The sequence below is a fragment of the Tachyglossus aculeatus genome, chromosome 11, assembly GCF_015852505.1.
Source record: "Tachyglossus aculeatus isolate mTacAcu1 chromosome 11, mTacAcu1.pri, whole genome shotgun sequence".
Lineage (NCBI taxonomy): Eukaryota > Metazoa > Chordata > Mammalia > Monotremata > Tachyglossidae > Tachyglossus > Tachyglossus aculeatus.
Window position 1 is genome coordinate 26,387,767 of NC_052076.1, and position 20,788 is coordinate 26,408,554.

Below are 20,788 nucleotides of genomic sequence, written 5' to 3' on the forward strand. Positions count from 1 at the left end.
CGTATTTATTGAGCGCTTACTATGTGCAGAGCACTGTACTAAGCGCTTGGGAAGTACAAATTGGCAACATATAGAGACAGTCCCTACCCAACAGTGGGCTCACATCGCCCAACCCCTCTGCCAGTCCGTGCCCATCTTGACTGCTGTCAATCAGGGCAGCGTCTGGGTCGGCCGAACCCTGCCATTGGCTGACTCGAGGCTAGAAACTGGGATGGGGGTGGTGGCAATAGGGGTGGGGGGTCCTGACGGCTCCTCCGCCGCCGCCGCCCCCCTTCCCGCCTCCTGGCAGACCCTGCGGAGGCGTTGGGAAGTCGGGGGGTCTGCCCAGCAGCCATGGCGGGAGCCGCGGGGAGCTGCCAGTCCTTCGAGGGACTCTCTCTCGGCTCCTCCGAGGAAGACGAGCTTCGGAGGGAAGGTAGAGGGATGGGCGGGATGGGCAGTGGGGAGGGGGTCAGCGTGAGCAGCCTGGTGCCCTCTGGTAGGGAAGGGGGTTTAGGGCTCTCCTAGTGCCTCAGCTCGCTATGGACAGGGAACGTGTCGGCTAATTCGGGTGTAGTGGACCCTCCCAAGCGCTTAGTGCAGTGCTCTGCACATAGCCTCAGTAAATAACACTGATTGATTGACTGCTGATCCCTCCCAACCTCATTGCTAGGGGCCTGGGGTCAGCGGGTTGGGGTGGAGAGAGGGGGACTTGGGAGCAGGGCGGGGCCGGACTGGATGGACGTCACCTGTTCTAACCCCAGCCCTGCCCCAGCCCTTGCCTAGCCCATCCCCAGCTCCGGCCCCAGGCCCGACCCCAACCCCAAACCCAATCCAGTCCTGCCCCGGCCCTAGCCTAGCCCATCCCCAGCCCCAGATCCAGCCAGCCCCGGCCCCAGACTCAAGTCCAGCACCCAGCAATTTCCCGGAGACTGAGATCGCCTGTCCCTTTCTCTGAGAGAGAGAGAGAGAGAGAGAGAGAGAGAGAGAGAGAGAGAACGAGAGGGAGTGTATTGGGGAAGAGTGGTGGAGAGGGCTCCGGGAAAGGATGGGGGTCTTGTTTTGACTCCCCCTCGCCCGGCTCCAGCAGTGGGTTTGGAGGAAAACAAAACAGGGATAACCTGGTGCAGATGTGTAGATGGGAGAGAGAGAGGGGGGGAGAGAGAGAGAGGAAGAGAGAGAGAGAGAAGAGAGAGAGAGAGTGTGAGTGTGTGTGTGTGTTGTGGGGACTCAGCTAATTCTACTACTTCCCTGGACCGGTGGAGGACGCCACCAGGATTTCTGAGCTGGGGTTTAGAACTGGGTGTGGCCGTTCGGTCCAACCGGTTGAAGGTCAGGAAAGAGCGTGGTATGAGGTCTGGGGGCAGGGGACATGTCTGTCTCCCCCTTCTTGACTGTGAGTTCGTTGTTGGGTAGGGACCGTCTCTGTATGTTGCCGACTTGGACTTCTCAAGGGCTTAGTACAGTGCTCTGCACACAGTAAGCGCCCAATAAATACGATTGAATGAATGAATGAATGAGAGAGGCAAGGGGGCAGATTCCCTCCCTTCCTCCACGCTCCACCCTAGGAAGCTGAGAGAAGCTGCCGTTCAGGAAGGAGGGGGTGATAATAATAATAATAATAATAATAGTATTTGTTAAGCGCTTACTATGTACCAAGCACTTTTCTAAGCGCTGGGGTAAATGCAAGATAATCAGGTTGTCCCACATGGGGCTCACAGTCTCCATCCCCATTTTACAGATGAGGGAACTGAGGAACAGAGAAGTTAAGTGACTTTCCCAAAGTCACACAGCTGCAAGTGCTTAGTACAGTGCTCTGCACACAGTAGGCACTCAATAAATACGATTGAATGAATGATAAGTGGCGGGGTGGGATTAGAACCCACGTCCTCTGACTCCCAAGCCCGAGTTTTTACCACTAAGCCACGCTGCTTCTGGGGATAGGAAAGAGGGTGCCAAAGGGATATTACTGCATCCATGGGAGGATGGGCACAGCCCCCAACAGTATTCCACGTGTCTAAATCGTACCTATGTATTCTTGGCAGCGGTTAGTACAGTGCTCTGCACTTAGTAAATGCTTAATAAATACCGTTACTACTACCATTGCTTCGACTGTTTCCAGAGCCAGGCTGGGTGACTTTTCCTGCTACAGTCCTGCTATGGGGCTGGGCTTCTGGAATTAGATGGAAAAAGGGAAAAAGGGCTGGGGGACCTGCACACCCCCATGGGGGATTTGGAGAGGCTGGGTGGATGGCGGGGCTGGAGAAGGGGAGGGTGGGGGCTGGATGAACTCAGGGAGCAGGGGAAAGGGTGCAGCCAGGACTCACGCCTTTTTCTGGCTACCTTGGGCCTCAGACTGTAAACTCATTGTAGGGCATGTGTCTGTTTATCGTTCTATTGTAATAATAATAATAATAATGGCATTAAGCGCTTACTATGTGCAAAGCACTGTTCTAAGCGCTGGGGAGGTTACAAGGTGATCAGTTTGTTCCATGTTTGGCTCACAGTCTTAATCCCCATTTTACAGATGAGGGAACTGAGGCACAGAGAAGTTAAGTGACTTACCCAAAGTCACACAGCTGAAAATTGGCAGAGCCGGGATTCAAATCCATGACCTCTAACTCCAAAACCCGTGCTCTTTCCACTGAGCCACGCTGCTTCTCTATTATACTCCCCCAAGTGCTTAGTACAGTGTTGTGTACACAGTAAGCACTCATTAAATACAACTGAATGAATGAACCCAACACCAGAGAGGGGAAAAAATGTTACCTCAACTCCGCCCCCACCCAGAGTCTCCCTCCACCCGCCCCCCCAGCTTAAGCAGACACTAGTGGGCATCGGAGTGGGTAATGACACTCTCTGCCAGTTACCAGCGCTTAGAACAGTGCTTTGCACATAGTAAGCACTTAATAAATGCCACCATCATTATTATTATTATTACTGGATCCTCTTCCCCAAAATGTCTCACCCAACTTCCTCCACAGGGCGCTGATAGGGCGGCAATTCTCTGTGCCAGTTAGGCAGGAGCTGATCCCCATCCTCTACCTCTAGACTGTAAGCTTGTTAGGGGCAGGGAATGAGCTTATTGTTCCATCATGCTCTGCCAAGTGCTTAGTACAGTGTTCTGCATACAGTAGGCGCTCAGTAAATACGATCAAGTGAATTGAATGACTGAATACCTCTCCCAACTCTTGTGGGAAGAAACAGATAGGAGGTTGGGGAATGAATAGGGGGAGTGGGTTCTGATGGGGGTGGAGGAGGGGAGGACCCGGGGATGTTGGGGGCAGCATGACAACTCTCCCCCCGAACTTCCAGGCCCTTCCTGGCGAGACTCGGGCATCCAGGCCCCGCCATCTCCCCTAGGCCTCCCAGAACCACCCAGGAGCAGTGGTGAAAAGTGGAACCTCATCCTCCTCCCTCTGAGGCGAGCCACGGGGTTCTCATGGTACTGAGCCACCTCGTGTGGGTTGCACCAGGGCAAGAGCATGTCCATGCCCACTCCCCGGGGCAGGGGAGGTCCAATGGCAGTCAGGGTTAGGGGTCCAGGTAACAGCAGGGGTCCCCGCCTCTGGTCTTGTGTCAATTCCGGGCCCATCTCTCTCTCTGCCCCGGCCAGGCCCATGGTTTTGATGGTCTAATGTCTCTTATCCCCTACCTGTAACTCCTCTGTCCCCCGTCCGTTACCCCACATTGCCTGCTTATGATGACCCCATCCCCCATCTGTTACCCCCACATCACCCGCCTCTAACCTCTCTGTTTCCCTTCTGTAACCCCGTGACCCCAACTGTAACTCCTCCGTCCCCCGTCTATAACATCCATCCCCCGTCTGTAACCCACCTTCCCGACCTGTCATCTCCGGTCTGTAACGGCCCTGCCCCGTGTCTGTCCTGCTCCCCTGTCCCCGTCTGGAACCCCTGGCTCCCGTGCCTCGCCCTTCTTCCCTCCTCCTCCTCTTCTGCCCTACCCCGCAGCGATGCAGCAGGTCCTGGACAACTTGGGCTGTCTGCCCCACTCCACTGGGGCTGCTGAGCTGGACCTCATCTTCCTCAGGGGCATCATGGAAAGTCCAATAGTAAGATCCCTGGCGAAGGTACAGTCGTCTTGGGAGGTGGTTCGGCTCAGGGCTGGGTCTGGGGAAGGGTGGAGGAAGGGTGTGTGTGTGTGTGTGTGTGTGTGTGTGTGTGTGTGTGTGTGTGTGTGTGTGTGTGTGTGTGTGTGTGTGTGTGTGTGTGTGTGTGTGTGTGTGTGTGTGTGTGTGTCACCATCCCTGCCTAAGGCCAACCTGGGGAGTTGGGCCTGCTGGAGCCTCTGGGGTGCCAACTAATAATAGTAATAATGATGGCATTTATTAAGCACTGTTCTAAGTGCTGAGGACGTTACAAGGTGATCAGGTTGTCCCACAGGGGGCTGACAGTCTTAATGCCCATTTTACAGATGAAGTAACTGAGGCACAGAAGAGTTAAGTGACTTGCCCAAAGTCACACAGCTGGCAAGTGGAGGAGAAGGGATTTGAACCCATGACCTCTGACTCCAAAGCCCGTGCTTTTTCCACTGAGCCATGCTGCTTCTCAAGTGGTGCCTGTCTGCCAGTCTGGAGCCCCTGGGGGTGGCGGGGTGGGGGGGAGAGAGAAAGAGAGAGAGAGAGAGTGAGAGTGTGTGTGTGTTTTTGTGTGTGTGTTTTTGTGTGTGTGTGTGTGTGTGTGTGTGTTTTGTGAGAGGGGAGGGGGTAGAGGGCATCCCAAGCTGGTCCTGAGCTGAACCTCGTGGCTGGGCCAGGCTCCCCAGGGAGGGGTCGGGCACTCTGCCCCCCGTCCTCCACCCTTACTGCCCCCTCACCCCCCAACCCCTCCTCAGGCCCATGAGCGGTTGGAGGAGACCAAGCTGGAAGCCGTGCGGGGAGACAACATAGAGCTGGTGAGGGACATCCTGGGGGACCTGGCCCAGCTGGCACCCCACAGCTCCACCGCTGCCGAGCTCGTGCTCCTCCTGCAGGAGCCCCACTTCCAGGTGAGGTGCGGGCTCTGGTAGGTGGGCTGGAAGGGCCAGGGTCTGGGAGACAGTCGGGGGCGGGAATCCTAAGTGGGATGGAAAGAGAGAGGAGGTAGGAAGTGGTGGGCAGGAGCGGGCTGGGGGCAGGGAGCAGCCAGGCTCCGGCCCCTGGCCCACCACCCTTGGACCCTCTGCAGTCCCTCCTGGAGACCCACGACTCAGTTGCGTCGAAGAGCTATGAGACGCCACCACCCAGCCCTGGTTTGGATGCCACGTTGAATGCCCAGCCTGTGCCCCCAGACGCCGTGCGCATGGTGGGGGTCCGCAAGGCAGCGGGCGAGCATCTGGTGAGGGTGCCGGGAGGGGAGGGGGCAGGGGGGAGGCCGGGGCAAGGTTGGGGAGGGGGCCGAGGGTGGGCCTGGTGGGGAGCAAACAGAGCTAGAGGCCCGGCTTCCATGTGGGACTCAGACTACTACTATTATTATTATTATTATTATTACTACTACTACTACTACTACTACTACTACTACTACTACTATTACTACTACTACTTGTGGTATTTGTTAAGTGCTTACTATGTGTCAGGCACTGTACTAAGTGCTGAGGTGGCTACAAGCAAATCCGGTTGAACACAGTTGCTGTCCCACATGGGGCTCACTGTTTCAATCCCCACTTTACAGATGAGGTAACTGAGGCCCAGGGAAGTGAAGCGACTCTCCCAAGTTTCATTCATTCATTCAATCATATTTATTGAGTGCTTACTTTGTGCAGAGCATTGTACTAAGCGCTTGGGACGTACAATTCAGCAACAGAGACAATACCCTGCCCACAACGGGCTCACACTCTAGAAGGGGGGAAGCAGACAGGTGGCAGAACCCATGACCTACCACTTCTACTACTAACTGTGGTATTTGCTGAGCTCTTACTGTGTGCCAGGCACTCTGTACTAAGCACTGGGGTAGATGCAAGATAATCTTGTTGGACACAGTCCCTGTCCCACATAGGGCTCACAGTCTTAACCTACTACAGCTACTACTACTACTAATAATGATGGCATTTATGAAGCACTTACTATGTGCAAAGCACTGTTCTAAGCGCTGGGGAGGTTACAAGGTGATCAGGTTGTCCCACTTGGGGCTCACAGTCTTCATCCCCATTTTACAGATGAGGTAACTGAGGCACAGAGAAGTTAAGTGACTTGCCCAAAGTCTCACAGTTGACAATTGGCGGAGCCGGTATTTGAACCCATGACCCCTGACTCCAAAGCCCGGGCTCTTTCTACTGCCCCATGCTTCTTCTCTGCTACTAAACCTAACAATAATAATAATGCTTGTGGTATTTTGAAGAGCTTACTACTACTACTAATAATAATGATGGTATTTGTTAAGCCCTTACAAACAGTGTCAAGCACTGTTCATTCATTCATTCATTCAATCGTATTTATTGAGCACTTACTGTGTGCAGAGCACTGGACTAAGCGCTTGGGAAGTACAAGTTGGCAACATATAGAGACGGTCCCTACCCAGCAACGGGCTCACAGTCTAGAAGTGGGAGACAGACAACAAAACAAAACACTGTTTTAAGCACTGGGGTAGATGCAAGCTAATCAGGTTGGACAGGGTCCCTGTCCCACTTGGAGCTCACAGTCTTAATCCCTGTTTTACAGATAAGATAACTGAGAAACAGAGAAGTGAAGTAACTTCCCCGCGGTCACACAACAGGTAAGTGGTGGAGCCGGAATTAGAACCCAGCTCCGTCTGACTCCCAAGCCCAGGCTCTATCCACTAGGCCATGCTGCTTCTCATATGTGCCAAGCACTGTGCTAGGCTCTGGGGTAGATGCAGCACAATTCATCTATTCATTCAATCGTATTTATTGAGTGCTTACTGTGTGCAGAGCACTGGACTAAGCACTTGGGAAGTACAAGTTGGCAACATATAGAGACCGTCCCTACCCGACAGCGGGCTCACAGTCTAGAAGGGGGAAACAGACGACAAAACAAAACATGTGGACAGGTGTCAAGTCGTCAGAACACACACGTATGCACAATGGGTGGTATGGGGAGATGGCATTAGGTCCAAGGTTTAGGAGGAAGGGAGAGAGCCCACCCCCCCTCCCTGCTCATCCTGCCTCCCTCCCGCCCGCTTATCCCATTCATTCATTCAATTGTATTTATTGAGCGCTTACGTGTGTGCAGAGCACTGTACTAAGTGCTTGGGAAGGACAAGTTGGCAACATATAGAGACCGCCCCTACCCAACAACTGGCTCACAGTCTAGAAGGCGGAGACAGAGAACAAAACCAAACATGTCGACAGGTGTCAAGTCGTCAGAACACACACGTATGCACAATGGGTGGCATGGGGAGATGGCATTAGGGCCAAGGTTTAGGAGGAAGAGAGAGAGCCCACCCTCCCTCCCTGCCCATCCTGCCTCTCCCACCTGCTTATCCCATTCATTCATTCATTCATTCATTCATTCATTCATTCAGTTGTATTTATTGAGCGCTTACTGTATGCAGAGCACTGTACTAAGCGCTTGGGAAGTCCAAGTTGGCAACATATAGAGACGGTCCCTACCCAACAGCGGGCTCACAGTCTAGAAGGGGGAGACAGACAACAAAACAAAACATATTAACAAAATTAAATAAATAGAATAAATATATACAAATAAAATAGAGTAAAATATGTACAAACATATACATAGATACAGTATATATATATATATATATCCCACACCCCTCCCTGCTCAGCTCAGCCCACTCCCTGCTCATCCTGCCCGCGGCCCCGCCCCCAGTTTTTGCCGCTCTAATAACCAGTGAATCCAGACCAATCGAGGTGGCCCACCACCCTCTGCTCCCCTCCCACTCTGCATCATCCCTACTCAGCCCATCCTCCGTGCCCTGCCTCTCCCACCCCCGAGCAAAGGGGGGCTGCTGAGCGGTGACCGGGGACTCCCTCTCCCGAAGGTGGGTGCCACCAGGGGACCCTGGAGACCGGTGCCCCAACCTCAGGGAAGCAGCATGGCCTAGTGAGTAGAACATGGGCCTGGGATTCAGGAGGACCTGGGTTCTAATCCCGACTCCACCACTCATCTGCTGTGTGACCTTGGGTAAGTCTCTTCACTTCTCTGTCCCTCAGTTCCCTCATCTGTAAAATGGGGATTAAGACTGCGAACCCCATGTGGGACTGTTCTGGGTCCAACTTGATGTTGTATCTACCCCAGCTCTTAGAACAGTGCCTGGCACATAGTAAGCACTCAACAAATACCACAATTATAATTTTGATTAGATTCCGTTGCATCTACCGCAAGCCTAGCATAGTGCTTGGCACATATGAGAAGCATTCATTCATTCATTCAATCATATTTATAGAGCGCTTACTGTGTGCAGAGCACTATACTAAGCTCTTGGTAAGTACAAGTTGACAACATATAGAGACGGTCCCTACCCAACAGCGGGCTCACAGTCTAGAAGGGGGAGACAGACAACTAAACAAGACATATTAACAAAATAAGGTAAATAGAATAAATATGTACAAATAAAATAAATAGAGTAATAAATACGTACAAACATGCAGGTGCTGTGGGAGGTCGGGTGGAATAGCAATAATAATAATATTCATTCATTCATTCAATTAATTCAATTGTATTTATTACTGATGACATTTATTAAGCGCTATGTGCAAAGCACTGTTCTAAGCGGTGGATTTATTGCACTCTTACTGAGTGCAGAGCACTGTACTAAGCTCTGGGTTGGGGAGGTAGGAGGTCATGGGTTCTAATCTGGGCTCCGCCGCTTGCCTGCTGTGTGGCTTTGGGTAAGTCACTTCGCTTTCTTTGCCTCAGTTCCCTCATCCGTAAAATGGGGATTGAGATGGTGAGCCCCACGTGGGATTAGGGACTGTGTCCAACCCAATTTGCTTGTATCCAGGCCAGCGCTCAGAACAGTGCCTGGCATAACAGCGTTTAACAAACACCGTAATTATTCTTACCCCTGACTGCCAACAGGGAGTGACGTTCCGCGTGGAGGGCGGAGAACTGGTGATCGCTCGCATCCTGCACGGGGGCATGGTGGACCAGCAGGGGCTGCTACATGTGGGTGATGTCATCAAGGAAGTGAACGGGCAGGAGGTGGGCAGTGACCCCCGGGGGCTGCAGGAGCTGCTCCGCAGTGCTAGTGGCAGCGTCGTCCTCAAGATCCTGCCCAGCTATCAGGAGCCCCACCTGCCCCGCCAGGTAAGTGCCATGCTCCCCTGGCCCCAAGGGGCACCCTCTCCCACTGCCTGAGGGCCTGGGCACTGGCATCCTGCCGGTTAATAATAATAATAATAATGGCATTTGTTAAGCGCTTACTATGTGCAAAGCACTGTTCTAAGCGCTGGGAGGGAATACAAGGTGATCAGGTTGTCCCACGTGGGGCTCACAGTCTTAATCCCCATTTTACAGATGAGTTAACTGGGGCTCAGAGAAGTTAAGTGACTTGCCCAAGGTCACACAGCAGACATGTGGCGGAGCCAGGATTCGAACCCATGACCTCTGACTCCAAAGCCCATGCTCTTTCCACTGAGCCAGGCTGCTTCCCCAACTAGCAGTTGAGGTCTGCTAGTCCTCCTCAGGCCACAGTTGCGGGGACTCAGGAAGGGTAGGGGTACGTGTATGATCATTTATTTATATTAAAAGCATATAGACACAGTCTTCTAGACTGTGAGCTCCCTGTTGGGTAGGGACCGTCTCTATATATTGCCAACTTGTACTTCCCAAGCGTTTAGTACAGTGCTGTGCACACAGTAAGCGCTCAATAAATATGATTGAATGAAAAGCAGCATGGCCTAGCGGCAAGAACATGGGCTTGGGAGTCAGAGGACATGGGTTCTAACCCCGGTTCTGCCACTTGTCTGCTGTGTGACCCAAGTCACTTAACTTCTCTGTGCCTCATTTTCCTCATCTGTAAAATGGGGATTAAGACTGTGAGCCCCACTTAGAATAACCTGATTACCTTGTATTACCTTATGCTCAGCACTTCAAACAGTGCTTGGCACATGATAAGCGCTTAACAAATACCATCATTATTCTATTAATGTCTGTCTCCCCCCTCTAGACTGTAGGCTCGTTGTGGACAGGGAATGTGTCTGTTTATTGTTGTATTGTGTTCTCCCAAGAGCTTAGTACAGTGCTCTGCACTCGGTAAGGGCTCAATAAATATGACTGACAATGAATAACGTCATTTATGAGAACACATGGGGGACGTGAGTCTGGGTTTACAGTAGCATGTTTGTGTGCATGATGCACACATGTGAACTGGATGTGTGCACCCAGGGTAGTGGAGAGTGGTTGCATGTGCATGTCCTCTCCACTTCCCTCCGGGTGCTGAGTGGCCAATTAGAGAATAGGGAGGTTGACGTCAGAGGGAAGAGGGGGGAATGGGAAAGGGAAAGAGAGTTGGGAAAGGGAATGGAGAGTGGGAGGGGGGCAGGCATGGTAACCCAGGAAGACCCCCGCCCCTCCCTCCGACACCACAGAGGCCCCCTAGGGAGGATGGTGGGGCAGTCTTCCCAGCGGGCAAAAGGAAGCTCGGGGTGGAGGGAGACAGCCCAGATCCTGCCCCCCACCAGGCTGTCCTTTGTCTGGGCACTGAAAGGAGCCTGGCACGGCAGCGGGTGGCAGGAGTGGCACGGCTGGAGCCCTACCCCCAGCCCTTTTAAAGGGGCAAGCAGCCTCTGGAGGTGTGTGTGTGTGTTTATGTGTTTCTGTGAGTATGTGCGAGTGTAAGTATGTGTCTGTGTATTCGCGGGTGTGTCCAGGCAGGCAGTCAATCGTATTTATCGAGCGCTTACTGTAATAATAATAATAACAATAATAATAATAATGGCATTTATTAAGTACTTATTATGTGCAAAGCACTGTTCTAAGAGCTGAGGAGATTACAAGGTGATCAAGTTGTCCCACGGGGGGCTCACAGTCTTAATCCCCATTTTACAGATGAGGTAACGGAGGCCCAGAGAAGTTAAGTGACTTCCCCAAAGTCGCACAGCCGGCAATTGGCGGAGCCGGGATTTGAACCCATGACCTCTGACTCCAAAGCCCGTGCTCTTTCCACCGAGCCACGCTGTTGCTACTGTGTGCAGAGCACTGTACTAAGCGCTTGGGAGACTACAACAGTGCGACGCCAACCCCTCGAGTGTTGGTATACCATCTTTCCCTGGTCTTCCTGAGGTGCCCCTCCTCCCGAGATGCCCCCTTCTCCCTGCCCACCCCACGGCCACGGCCCTCTCCCCCCCTCCGCACCCCCGCAGGTGTTTGTGAAATGCCACTTTGACTACGACCCCACCCGGGACACCCTGATCCCCTGCAAGGAGGCGGGGCTGGGCTTCACCGCTGGAGACCTGCTACAGATCGTCAATCAGGACGACCCCAACTGGTGGCAGGTGGGCACCCTTGCCCCACGGGCACGGAACCCCCGCGCCCCCTGCACCTCACTCGCTCTGATGCCATGCGGGCACGAAGGGGCTCGGTGGGCATGGGGGAGAAAGCGGTAGAGGCTGGAGGGGGGCGGTCCCCAGCAGGCGGTGCCAAGCTCACCGAGGCAGCGGTTGTTGCAGGCTTGCCACGTGCAGGGGGGGCAGCGCGGGGCTGGTGCCCAGCCAGCTGTTGGAGGAGAAGAGGAAAGCCTTTGTCAAGCGGGACATGGAAGTTACGCCCACGTCAGGTAAGAGGCTGGGGTCCGCCCTAACCAGCGCCCCTGCCAACCACCTTGGGCACCTTGGCCTCACTCCTCCCGTTGCTCCTTGCCAGGGACCTTGTGTGGCAGCATCTCGGGCAAGAAGAAGAAGCGGATGATGTATCTCACCACCAAGAACGCGGGTAGGTGCCACAAGGCCTGGGCACTGCCCGCTCCTTCCCTCGTCACTGTAAATTCCCAGTATGCCCACCTCGCCTCCCTGTGTGTCTCAGACATGACCCGCCTAATATGACAATGATGATAATAACTAAAGTGGCATTTGCTAAACGTTTAGTATATGCCAAGCACTGTACTGAATGCTGGGACACCTGTCCTGTCCCAGTCCCTGTCCTACATGGGGCTCACAGAGCAGTGGGGAAGGAAGGCTGATATCGAACTCCTGTTTTACAGATGAGAAACTGAGGTACTCAGAAGTTAAGTGACTTGCCCAAGGTCATGCATCGGGCAAATAGCAGATCTGGGATTCGAACCCAGGACCCCTGACTCCTAGGCCCTCACTATTTCCGCTAGGCCACGCTGCACCCGTTCCTGGTCGCTGCCCCCCGCCCCCCAGGACACGACCCGGTGGGCACCTTCCCAATTCCCCGTTCCCTTGTGCTGTTCCGCCGGCCCCGAGCCAGACTGAGGGGCAATGCTTGCCATGTTCCCCCCAGAGTTTGATCGCCATGAGCTTTTGATCTACGAGGAGGTGGCCCGGATGCCCCCGTTTCGCCGGAAAACCCTGGTTCTGATCGGGGCCCAGGGCGTGGGCCGGCGCAGTCTCAAGAACAAGCTGATCATGTGGGACCAGGCACGCTATGGCACCACCGTGCCCTGTAAGCCGGGCATCTCGGGACGGGCATGGGGGAGAGGGGTTCTGCGCGGGGGGGGGGGGGGGGGGGGGAGGGAGATGAGAGAGAGGGCTCAGTGGAAAGAGCCCGGGCTTTGGAGTCAGAGGTCATGGGTTCAAATCCCGGCTCCACCAATTGTCAGCAGTGTGACTTTGGGCAAGTCACAACTTCTCTGTGCCTCTGTTCCCTCATCTGTAAAATGGGGATGAAGACTGTAAGCCCCCCCGTGGGACAACCTGATCATCTTGTAACCTCCCCAGCTCTTAGAACAGTGCTTTGCACGTAGTAAGCGCTTAATAAACGCTATTATTATTATTACTATTAAAGAGAGAGCGTTGTGGAAGACCTGTTTGCTGGTGTGTGATTCTGGCGCCCCCTGGTGGCAACAAGGAATTTCTGTGCCCTGACTAGGAGCAGGCTACCGGGAGAACTAATCATAATCATAACCATAATAATAATTATGATATTTAATAACAATAATGGCATTTATTAAGAGCTTACTATGTGCAAAGCACTATTCTAAGCGCTGGGTATTTGTTAAGCGCTTACTATGTGCCAGGCACTGTATTAAGCACTGGGGTGGATACAAGCAAATTGGGTTGGACACAATCCCTTCCCCATGTGGGGCTCACAGTCTCAATCCTCATTTTACAGATGAGGTAACTAAGGCCCAGAGAAATGAAGTGACTTACCTAAGGTCACAAAGAGTGGCGGAGCCGGGATTATTCATTCAATCATTTATTGAGCGCTTATTGTGTGCAGAGCATTGTAATAAGTGCTTGGAAAGTACAATTCGGTAACAGATAGAGACAATCCCTACTCAACAACGGGATTAGAACCCATGACCTTCTGAATCCCAGGCCCGTGGATACGCTACACCATAATATCTGTTAATCACTTACTGTGTACCAAACACTGGGGTAGATACAAGTTAATTGTGTCGGACACAGTCCCTGTCCTCCATGAGACTCACAGAGAAGTATGAATGAGATCAGGTATGTAACCCTCCCTCTGTAGATGAGGAAATGGAGGGACAGAGAAGTGAAGTGACTTGCCCAAGGTCACGCAGCAGGCAAATAGCAGAGCCAAGATTAGAACCCAGGTCCTCTGACTTCTAGATCTTAGGTCATTCCACTAGGCCACGTGGCTTTCCTGGGGATACACGGGTGGGGTGGGGGTGGTGGGGAGTTGGGGGGTGCAGGGAGAGGAATTCCAAGGAGAAGGGGGGCAGAACAAGTGAGGACTACAACCTGTCTCTGTAAGTGAGGGGAGAGATAGAGAGAGAGACGGAGAGAGATGGTGGAACTGGACTTAGGGCTGACTTTCTAAATAATAATAATAATTAGTAGTAGTATTGTATTTGTTAAGCATTTACTATCTGCCAAGCACTGTACTAAGCGCTGGAGTAGATACAAGATAATCAGCTCCCACATGGTGCTCTAATGATAATAATAATAATAACAATAATAATAATGATATTTGTTAAGAACTTCCTATGTGCCAAGCACTGGAGTAAGCGCTGGAGTAGATGGAGTTCCCAGTCTAAGTAGGAGGGCGAACAGGGACAGAATCCTCACTGCAGATGAGGGAACTGAGGCACAGAGACGTGAAATGACCTGCCCAAGTTCCCACAGCAGAGAAGTGGCAGAGCAGAGATTAGAACCCAGGTTCTCTGGCTCCCAGGGCTGTGCTCTTTCCACTAGGCTACACTGCTTCTTTTTCTTTTTCTACCCATTCAGGTGTGGGTTCCTGCACTTTCCTGCATCTTGTGTGGCCTTGGCTGTAAATTGTTTGGGTCTGAGGACATGGGGGCCTAAGTGCCCAGTCAACAGCTCACGTGTGGGCCCTCCTGCCACCTCATCTTACCCATATGTGCCCTCTTCCCCACCATCCCTGCTTGTGTGTGCCCTCCTTCCACCCTACCCTGCTTGTCTGTGCCCTCCTTCTGTCTGATCCTGCACGTGTGTGCCCTCCTCTCTACCTGACCCTGTAAATGGATGCCCTCCTCTCTACATCCAACTTGTGTGTGCCCTCCTCCCCACTCTATCCACTCCATGCATGTCTCTGCTTGGGCACTGGTGCCCTATCTGGTCCCGGGGTGTGCCTGAGGCCCTCCATCTGTGCCCGTGCCCATGTCCAGGGCCCAGTTCATAACCTGCTGTCCTGTCCTGCAGACACCTCACGGAAGCCCAAGGACTTGGAGAAGGAGGGCCAGGGCTACAGCTTTGTGTTGCGAGCAGAGATGGAGGCTGACATCAAGGCTGGTCGTTACCTGGAGCATGGGGAATACGAGGGCAACCTGTACGGGACCCGCATCGACTCCATCCGCCGTGTGGTGGCAGCGGGCAAGATGTGCATTCTCGATGTCTACCCTCAGGTGTGGTCGGTTGTGCCCATGCCCTGCCCCATCCCAACACTTCCTTGCCCGCAGCCCTTGCCCTGTCCACCCAATTCAATCCCTCCGGGGCCGAATCCCAGCCCTCCCCTCCCCCATCTTTAACCCCTCCTTAGCTAGACCCAACCCCAGGCCCGTCCCCACCTCCGCCCCTGCATGGTTAGTCCCCGTCCCTCTCCCTCTCCTGACCCCAGCCCTTTCCACTCATCCCCCACCCCTCTCCAGACCCAGTCTCAGTCCTGTTTGCAACTCTAGCCCTCACCCCCACTCTCCATACCTTCCGGACCCAGCCCCAACTCAAACTCACCTCTAGAGGGGAGGAGACAGACATTAATATAATAATGATGGTATTAAGCACTTACTGTGTGCCAAGCACTGTTATAAGCGCTGGAGTAGATACAAGGTAATTAGATTGTTGTCCTATGTGGAGCTCATGGTCTTAATCTCCATTTTACAGATGAGGTAACTGAGGCCAGAGAAGTTAAGTGGCTTGCCCAAGGTCACACAGCAGACGAGTGGTGGAGCCGGGATTAGAACCCACATCCTCTGACTCCCATGTGCTCTTTTCATTAAGCCACTCTGCTTCATGCTGTTACCCCTGCTCTGTGCCTCACCCCAGCCCTCCCTACCTCAAAACGACCCGCTCCTGGTCCCAGGAAGGCTGGACCATAATGTGTCCCATTTCCCTCCATCTAGAGATGGGTCCACGCTCCCAGCCTCCCCCGACATCCAGAGTTCCAGAAGTCCCCTTGGCCCCCACCTCCAGCCCATGGTGTCCCATCCCCATTCCTCTGTCAGCTCCCCTTCTCATCCCTGGTCCAAGTGGCAGTTGGATCCACTAGAGGCAGAGGGGCTGGTTCCTCGGGGAAGCCGGTCCAGGTCGTATCCTCCAGGTGGTCCCCAGCAGGTCTGACCCTCCCCGCCCTCCCACTCCCGGCCCCATGCAGGCAGTGAAGGTACTGAGGACGGCGGAATTCGTGCCCTATGTGGTGTTCATCGGGGCTCCGGACCCGGAGACTCTGCGAGCCATGAACCGGGCAGCTCTGGACAGCGGCGTCACAACCAAACAGCTCACGGTGAGGGTGGGCCTGGGGGGTCCTGTACCTTGCCAGACAGGGGCGGGGGGCTCCCAGCCGAGGAGGGGGCATTGCTGACATTCAGTCAGTCAATCATATTTACTATAGAAGCAGCATGGCTCAGTGGAAAGAGCACGGGCTTTGAAGTCAGAGGTCATGGGTTCAAATCCCGGCTCCACCGCTTGTCAGCTGTGTGACTTTGGGCAAGCCACTTAACTTCTCTATGCCTCAGTTATCTCACATGTAAAAAGGGGATTAAGGCTGTGAGCCCCACGTGGGACAATCTGGTCACCTTGTAACCTCCCCAGCGCTTAGAACAGTGCTTTGCCCATAGTAAGTGCTTAACAATTGCCATTATTATTATTATTATTTATCGAGCACTTACTGTGTGCAGAGCATGCCACTTGTCTGCTGTGTGACCTTAGGCAAGTCACTTACTTTCTCTGTGCCTCAGTTCCTCATCTGAAAGTGGGGATTAAGACTGTGAGCCCTATGTGGGAAACCTGATTACCTGATATCTATCCCAGTGCTTAAAACAGTGCTTGGCACATAGAAAGCGCTTAACAAAGACCATAATTATTATTATTATTACTAAGCGCTTGGAAGAGGACAGTACAACAATAAACAGATGAATTCCTTACCTACAACAAGCTTTCCCAAATGGACCAGCGGGGCCTGGAGTAGGGAAGGGAGGGAGGCCCAGAGGTCACTAATGACTGGGCCCATGGTCTCTGGCAGGAGGCGGATCTGAAGCGGACGGTGGAAGAGAGTGAGCGCATCCAGAGAGGCTACGGGCACTACTTCGACCTGTGCCTGGTCAATGACAACCTGGACCGGACCTTCCGCGACCTTCAGGGAGCGATGGAGAAGCTGCGGTCCGAACCCCAGTGGGTGCCTGTTTCTTGGGTCTACTGAGACCCTCCGCAGGCCTGGCTCTGCCTGCCGATTCCCGAAACCCTCCAGATCCGGTGCTGGGCACGGTCTCTAGGCCCCCTGCCATTTCGGGTCCCATCCTGGGCTCCCTCCCTGGTGACCAGACATTTTGAGGGGTGCCGGCCCTGAGGAAGCAAGCCCTGTTGGGGGGGTGGGCATTTGTGGGGTTCTGTGCCCGGGTGCTGTCCATCTCTTTCCCATCTCACCACCCCTCAACCACCAGCATGTTGTGCCCAGGGGCTGCCCACTCTGTCCACCAGATGTTCTGGCTTCTACCTGTACCTGACACAAGCTGACTTGAGGAGCCAGCTTGGGGGAAGAGGGGACTACCCTTTCCAAGGACCATCTCTTCCCCTTGGAACCAGGATGGGCACAGAGAGGGTGATCTTCCCTCCAAGACCATTCCCACATGCCCAGCCCTAAGCATCACGTGGTGTCCATTCCTTGCCCTAGACATGGGGGAAGAGTGTCCATCTTGTGTCATGCCTGAGGCAGGGGGAACCAGAAACTTGAGAAGCCAATCCCTGAGCATTCCAGGGGTAGCGGACTTTCCGGGTCCTCTCCCTCCAGCCCCGTCCCCATCTCAATCCTCAGCTGTTCACTGCCAAGCCTCTCTGTGGGGTATAAAGGGAAACTCAGGCTGGCCCTGCCCTGTCCCCGTGGCCCCTCCCTGTTCCCCTAAGTCCTTTGAATGAGGATGGCAGAGCCGGAGTGTTGAGGGTGGGGGTGATGGGGCACAGGTATTAACCATCTTGACCAGGGTCAGGGTTCAGGCAGCAGGAGAGGTTTCTGCCCAGATCCCTGTAGGTCAGGACCCAACAATGATGAGCCCAGTGAGGTCAGGAGACGTGGGCAAAGGAGAGAGACCTCGGGACCACCTCCTCAGGGCATGGCTTACCCAAAGGGCATGGAGGTCCACCACCTTACCCTGTCTGGCACTTGGCAGAGTTCCAGGCACTGATGCCATGTAGAGGTGCTAAGCTGCTAGCACAAGCTCACAAGGACTCGGGCACTTCCAAGGAGGTAGGGTTGGGGGTTTGGAGGTGGGTTCAGAAAGGGCTGGAAGATAATTTTCAGGGGTCTCTGATTCTGAAATCTCAGAGACCTTGGCCTGCTGAGCCCCTAACCTCACACTGCCAACTCAAACCATTCCCAAAGGGTAGGCTTGGGGAAGAGCTTGGTTTCAAAAGAACATGTCATTTTGGGTTTTGAAATGTCAGAGGTCAATTCAATCCATCCCCCCAGGCTGCAGTACCCCTCACTCCAGAAATATGGGGTTGGGGCGGGGGGTGCCTGCCTCTCACAGGACAAAGCTATAGGTGGTCAACTTCTCCCTGTGGACAGGGCCTCCCACTCCCATGGTCCTTCCAGCACTTCCTGTTGCTGAAGTTGTTGGTCATATCTCTCAGGAGGTGCAGTAATAATAATAATAATAATGGCATATATAAAGTGCTTACTATGTGCAAAGCACTGTTCTAAGCACTGGGGAGGATACAAGGTGATCAGGTTGTCCCACGGGGGGCTCACAATCTTAATCCCCATTTTACAGATGAGTTAACTGAGGCCCAGAGAAGTTAAGTGACTTGCCCAAAGTCACAAAGCTGACAAGTGGTGGAGCCGGGATTTGAACCCCTGACCTCTGACTCCAAAGCCTGTGCTCTTTCCACTGAGCCACGCTGCTTCTTATAAGGTAGAGTGCCCTGAAGGCCCCAAGTGGGCTCTCTCAGGGCTCTTGATAGGCGGGGGAAGACTGGGAGCCCCAGAAGGCTAGGGGCTGGACAGAGAAACCAAGACAGTCCATCCCAGGAGAGAGGGAATAAATGTAACCATTGTTACAAGTAGTTTAAATAGATTTATCATATTGTAAAAATCAGCTCTTCACTGAGTACAGAATAAGGGTGAATTGTGGGTGCAGATGAGCTGGAATGAGCCCCATATTGCTTTCTCTCCTCTCCTGGACCAGTTGACCTGACTCTCATTCTGACCACCTCTGTCACTGTATATGTTATGGTTCTGCCTGAAATCTTCATTTCCCTTTAGATGGTGTGTCTAAAAATGGTTTCCCAGGTTTGTTGTAACTAGCTTCACCCCCTCCTGATCCTTCTTCCAGCCCTCTCCCTCACCATAGCTTCCCTATGGAAAAGAGTGGGAGAGGACGAGTTTTCCCAGATTTCTTACTCCTTATTTTCTGATGGACTTGTCCACATCATGCTCACTGACCCATTCCCCAGGTTGATCCACTGTGGGGCACTGGTTTCTGATCTGGAAAGTCCAATCAAGAATGAGATTTCAAGCACCCGACAAGCTGCCCCTTGACTCCCCCCACCCCTTGCCCCACCTTGGGGGGAAATCAGTGCCCTTTCCTCCCCCTTCTGCTCACTCAAGGGTCACTCGCTCAGTACAGTGCTGTGCCCAGAATAGGGGCTCAGTCAATACCACTGAGATTGATTGATTGACTGATAGGAGGAGGCATGCTGGGGTGGACACTCTTGGAGGGTCTTCTGTCTGGCCCCAGAGGTGGATCTCTAATACTTAAATCAGTCATGGGGACCCCTGATGTTGGGGGTCGGCCTGGGGGCTAGGATCCCCTCCCCTTCCCCATACTTTTCTACAGCTCCCAGAGTCATCCTTATGAACTTTGCTCCAGTCCCTGAATCTCCACCACCCTAAAATTTCCCCTAAAGCTGGAGATCCCCCCTAAGCAAGAAACTAAAAACTTGGGGTCGAGAATGGGAGAGACAGCAAGTGCTCAAGTGGACCCCGTGGGCAATACCAGTGGGAAAGAGGGCAGTAGGTGCTTGGAATTGTTGAGGTGGGTGGCATTTCTGAACCACTGACCCTCCCCACCTCCTCAAACAGGACCTGGGTCAGGGTGCCAGCTTTCTCCCCTGCCCCAGGCCCCTGCCCCCAGCCCTTCACCTCTAGCCAACTTCCTTGTCTGCCTGGGGATCCAGTCTCACTTGCCCGGTGTCCAGGGGAGGCCCCAGATGGGTCTGGGCCACCCCTGCATGCTCCATGCGTGTGTGTGCATCTGTATCACGTGTGTCCCGTGTGACACTGCCCCTGCTGCCTTCAGTTTTAGAGTTTTGTACCAAATGTTTGATATTCATAGGACTCCTCTCTCCGGGCCCCTCTCCCCCTGGACCTAGACCCTATCCCAATCCCACCGGCAGGGACAACCCCATTCAGCCTCTTTCTGCTCTTTAATTAAATTTCCAGACTAAAGGTGGAGTGTGTGCTGTGTCCTGGAGGACTAGGGTTTGAGTGGGAGGAGGGAACCAAAGGGATTAGGGCCCAAGAGGGTGGGTACTGGGGTGGGGGAGACGTAGGAGGAAGTCGAGACGGGGGGCACAAGTGCTAGGGGAGCAGAAGGCGCGATGGAGGAGAGGACTATAATAATTACGGTACTTGGTAAGAGCTTGCTATGTGCCAAGCACCGCTCTAAGCACTGGGGTAGATCCAAGGTCATCAGGTTGTGCCACATGGGGCTCACAGTCTTAATCCCCATTTTACAGATGAGGTAACTGAGGCCCAGAGAAGTTAAGTGACTTGCCCAAGGTCACATAGCAGACATGTGGTGGAGCTGGAACTAGAAGCCAGGTTCTTCTGACTCCCAGCCCAGCACTCTAGCCACAAAGGCTTAGGGTTGGGATCCTGGGTCTGTAGGATAGTTATGTATGGGTTTGCTTGTGTGAGTGCATTTCTGATCGTGCATGTAGCAGTAATAGTAGTAGTTGTAGCAGCAGCAGCAGCGGCAGTAATAGTAGTAGTAGTAGTAGTAGTAGTAGTAGTAGTAGTAGTAGTAGTAGTAGTAGTAGTAGTAATAGTATTTATTTAGCACTTACTGCA

At 53.3% G+C, this 20,788-nt stretch overlaps 1 protein-coding gene across 1 annotated transcript; it reads left to right on the plus strand.

The window, feature by feature from the left end:
• The first annotated feature begins 279 nt into the window (after nucleotides 1–279).
• Nucleotides 280–18,426, plus strand: MPP2 (membrane palmitoylated protein 2). The gene is given in 13 exon segments (XM_038754543.1): nucleotides 280–415; nucleotides 3,951–4,069; nucleotides 4,834–4,986; nucleotides 5,166–5,315; nucleotides 8,975–9,202; nucleotides 11,260–11,391; nucleotides 11,566–11,580; nucleotides 11,582–11,672; nucleotides 11,759–11,827; nucleotides 12,359–12,520; nucleotides 14,710–14,912; nucleotides 15,878–16,006; nucleotides 16,745–18,426. Coding segments are annotated over 13 exon segments (1,710 nt in total). The 5' UTR covers nucleotides 280–333; the 3' UTR covers nucleotides 16,922–18,426.
• Nucleotides 18,427–20,788: the final 2,362 nt, after the last annotated feature.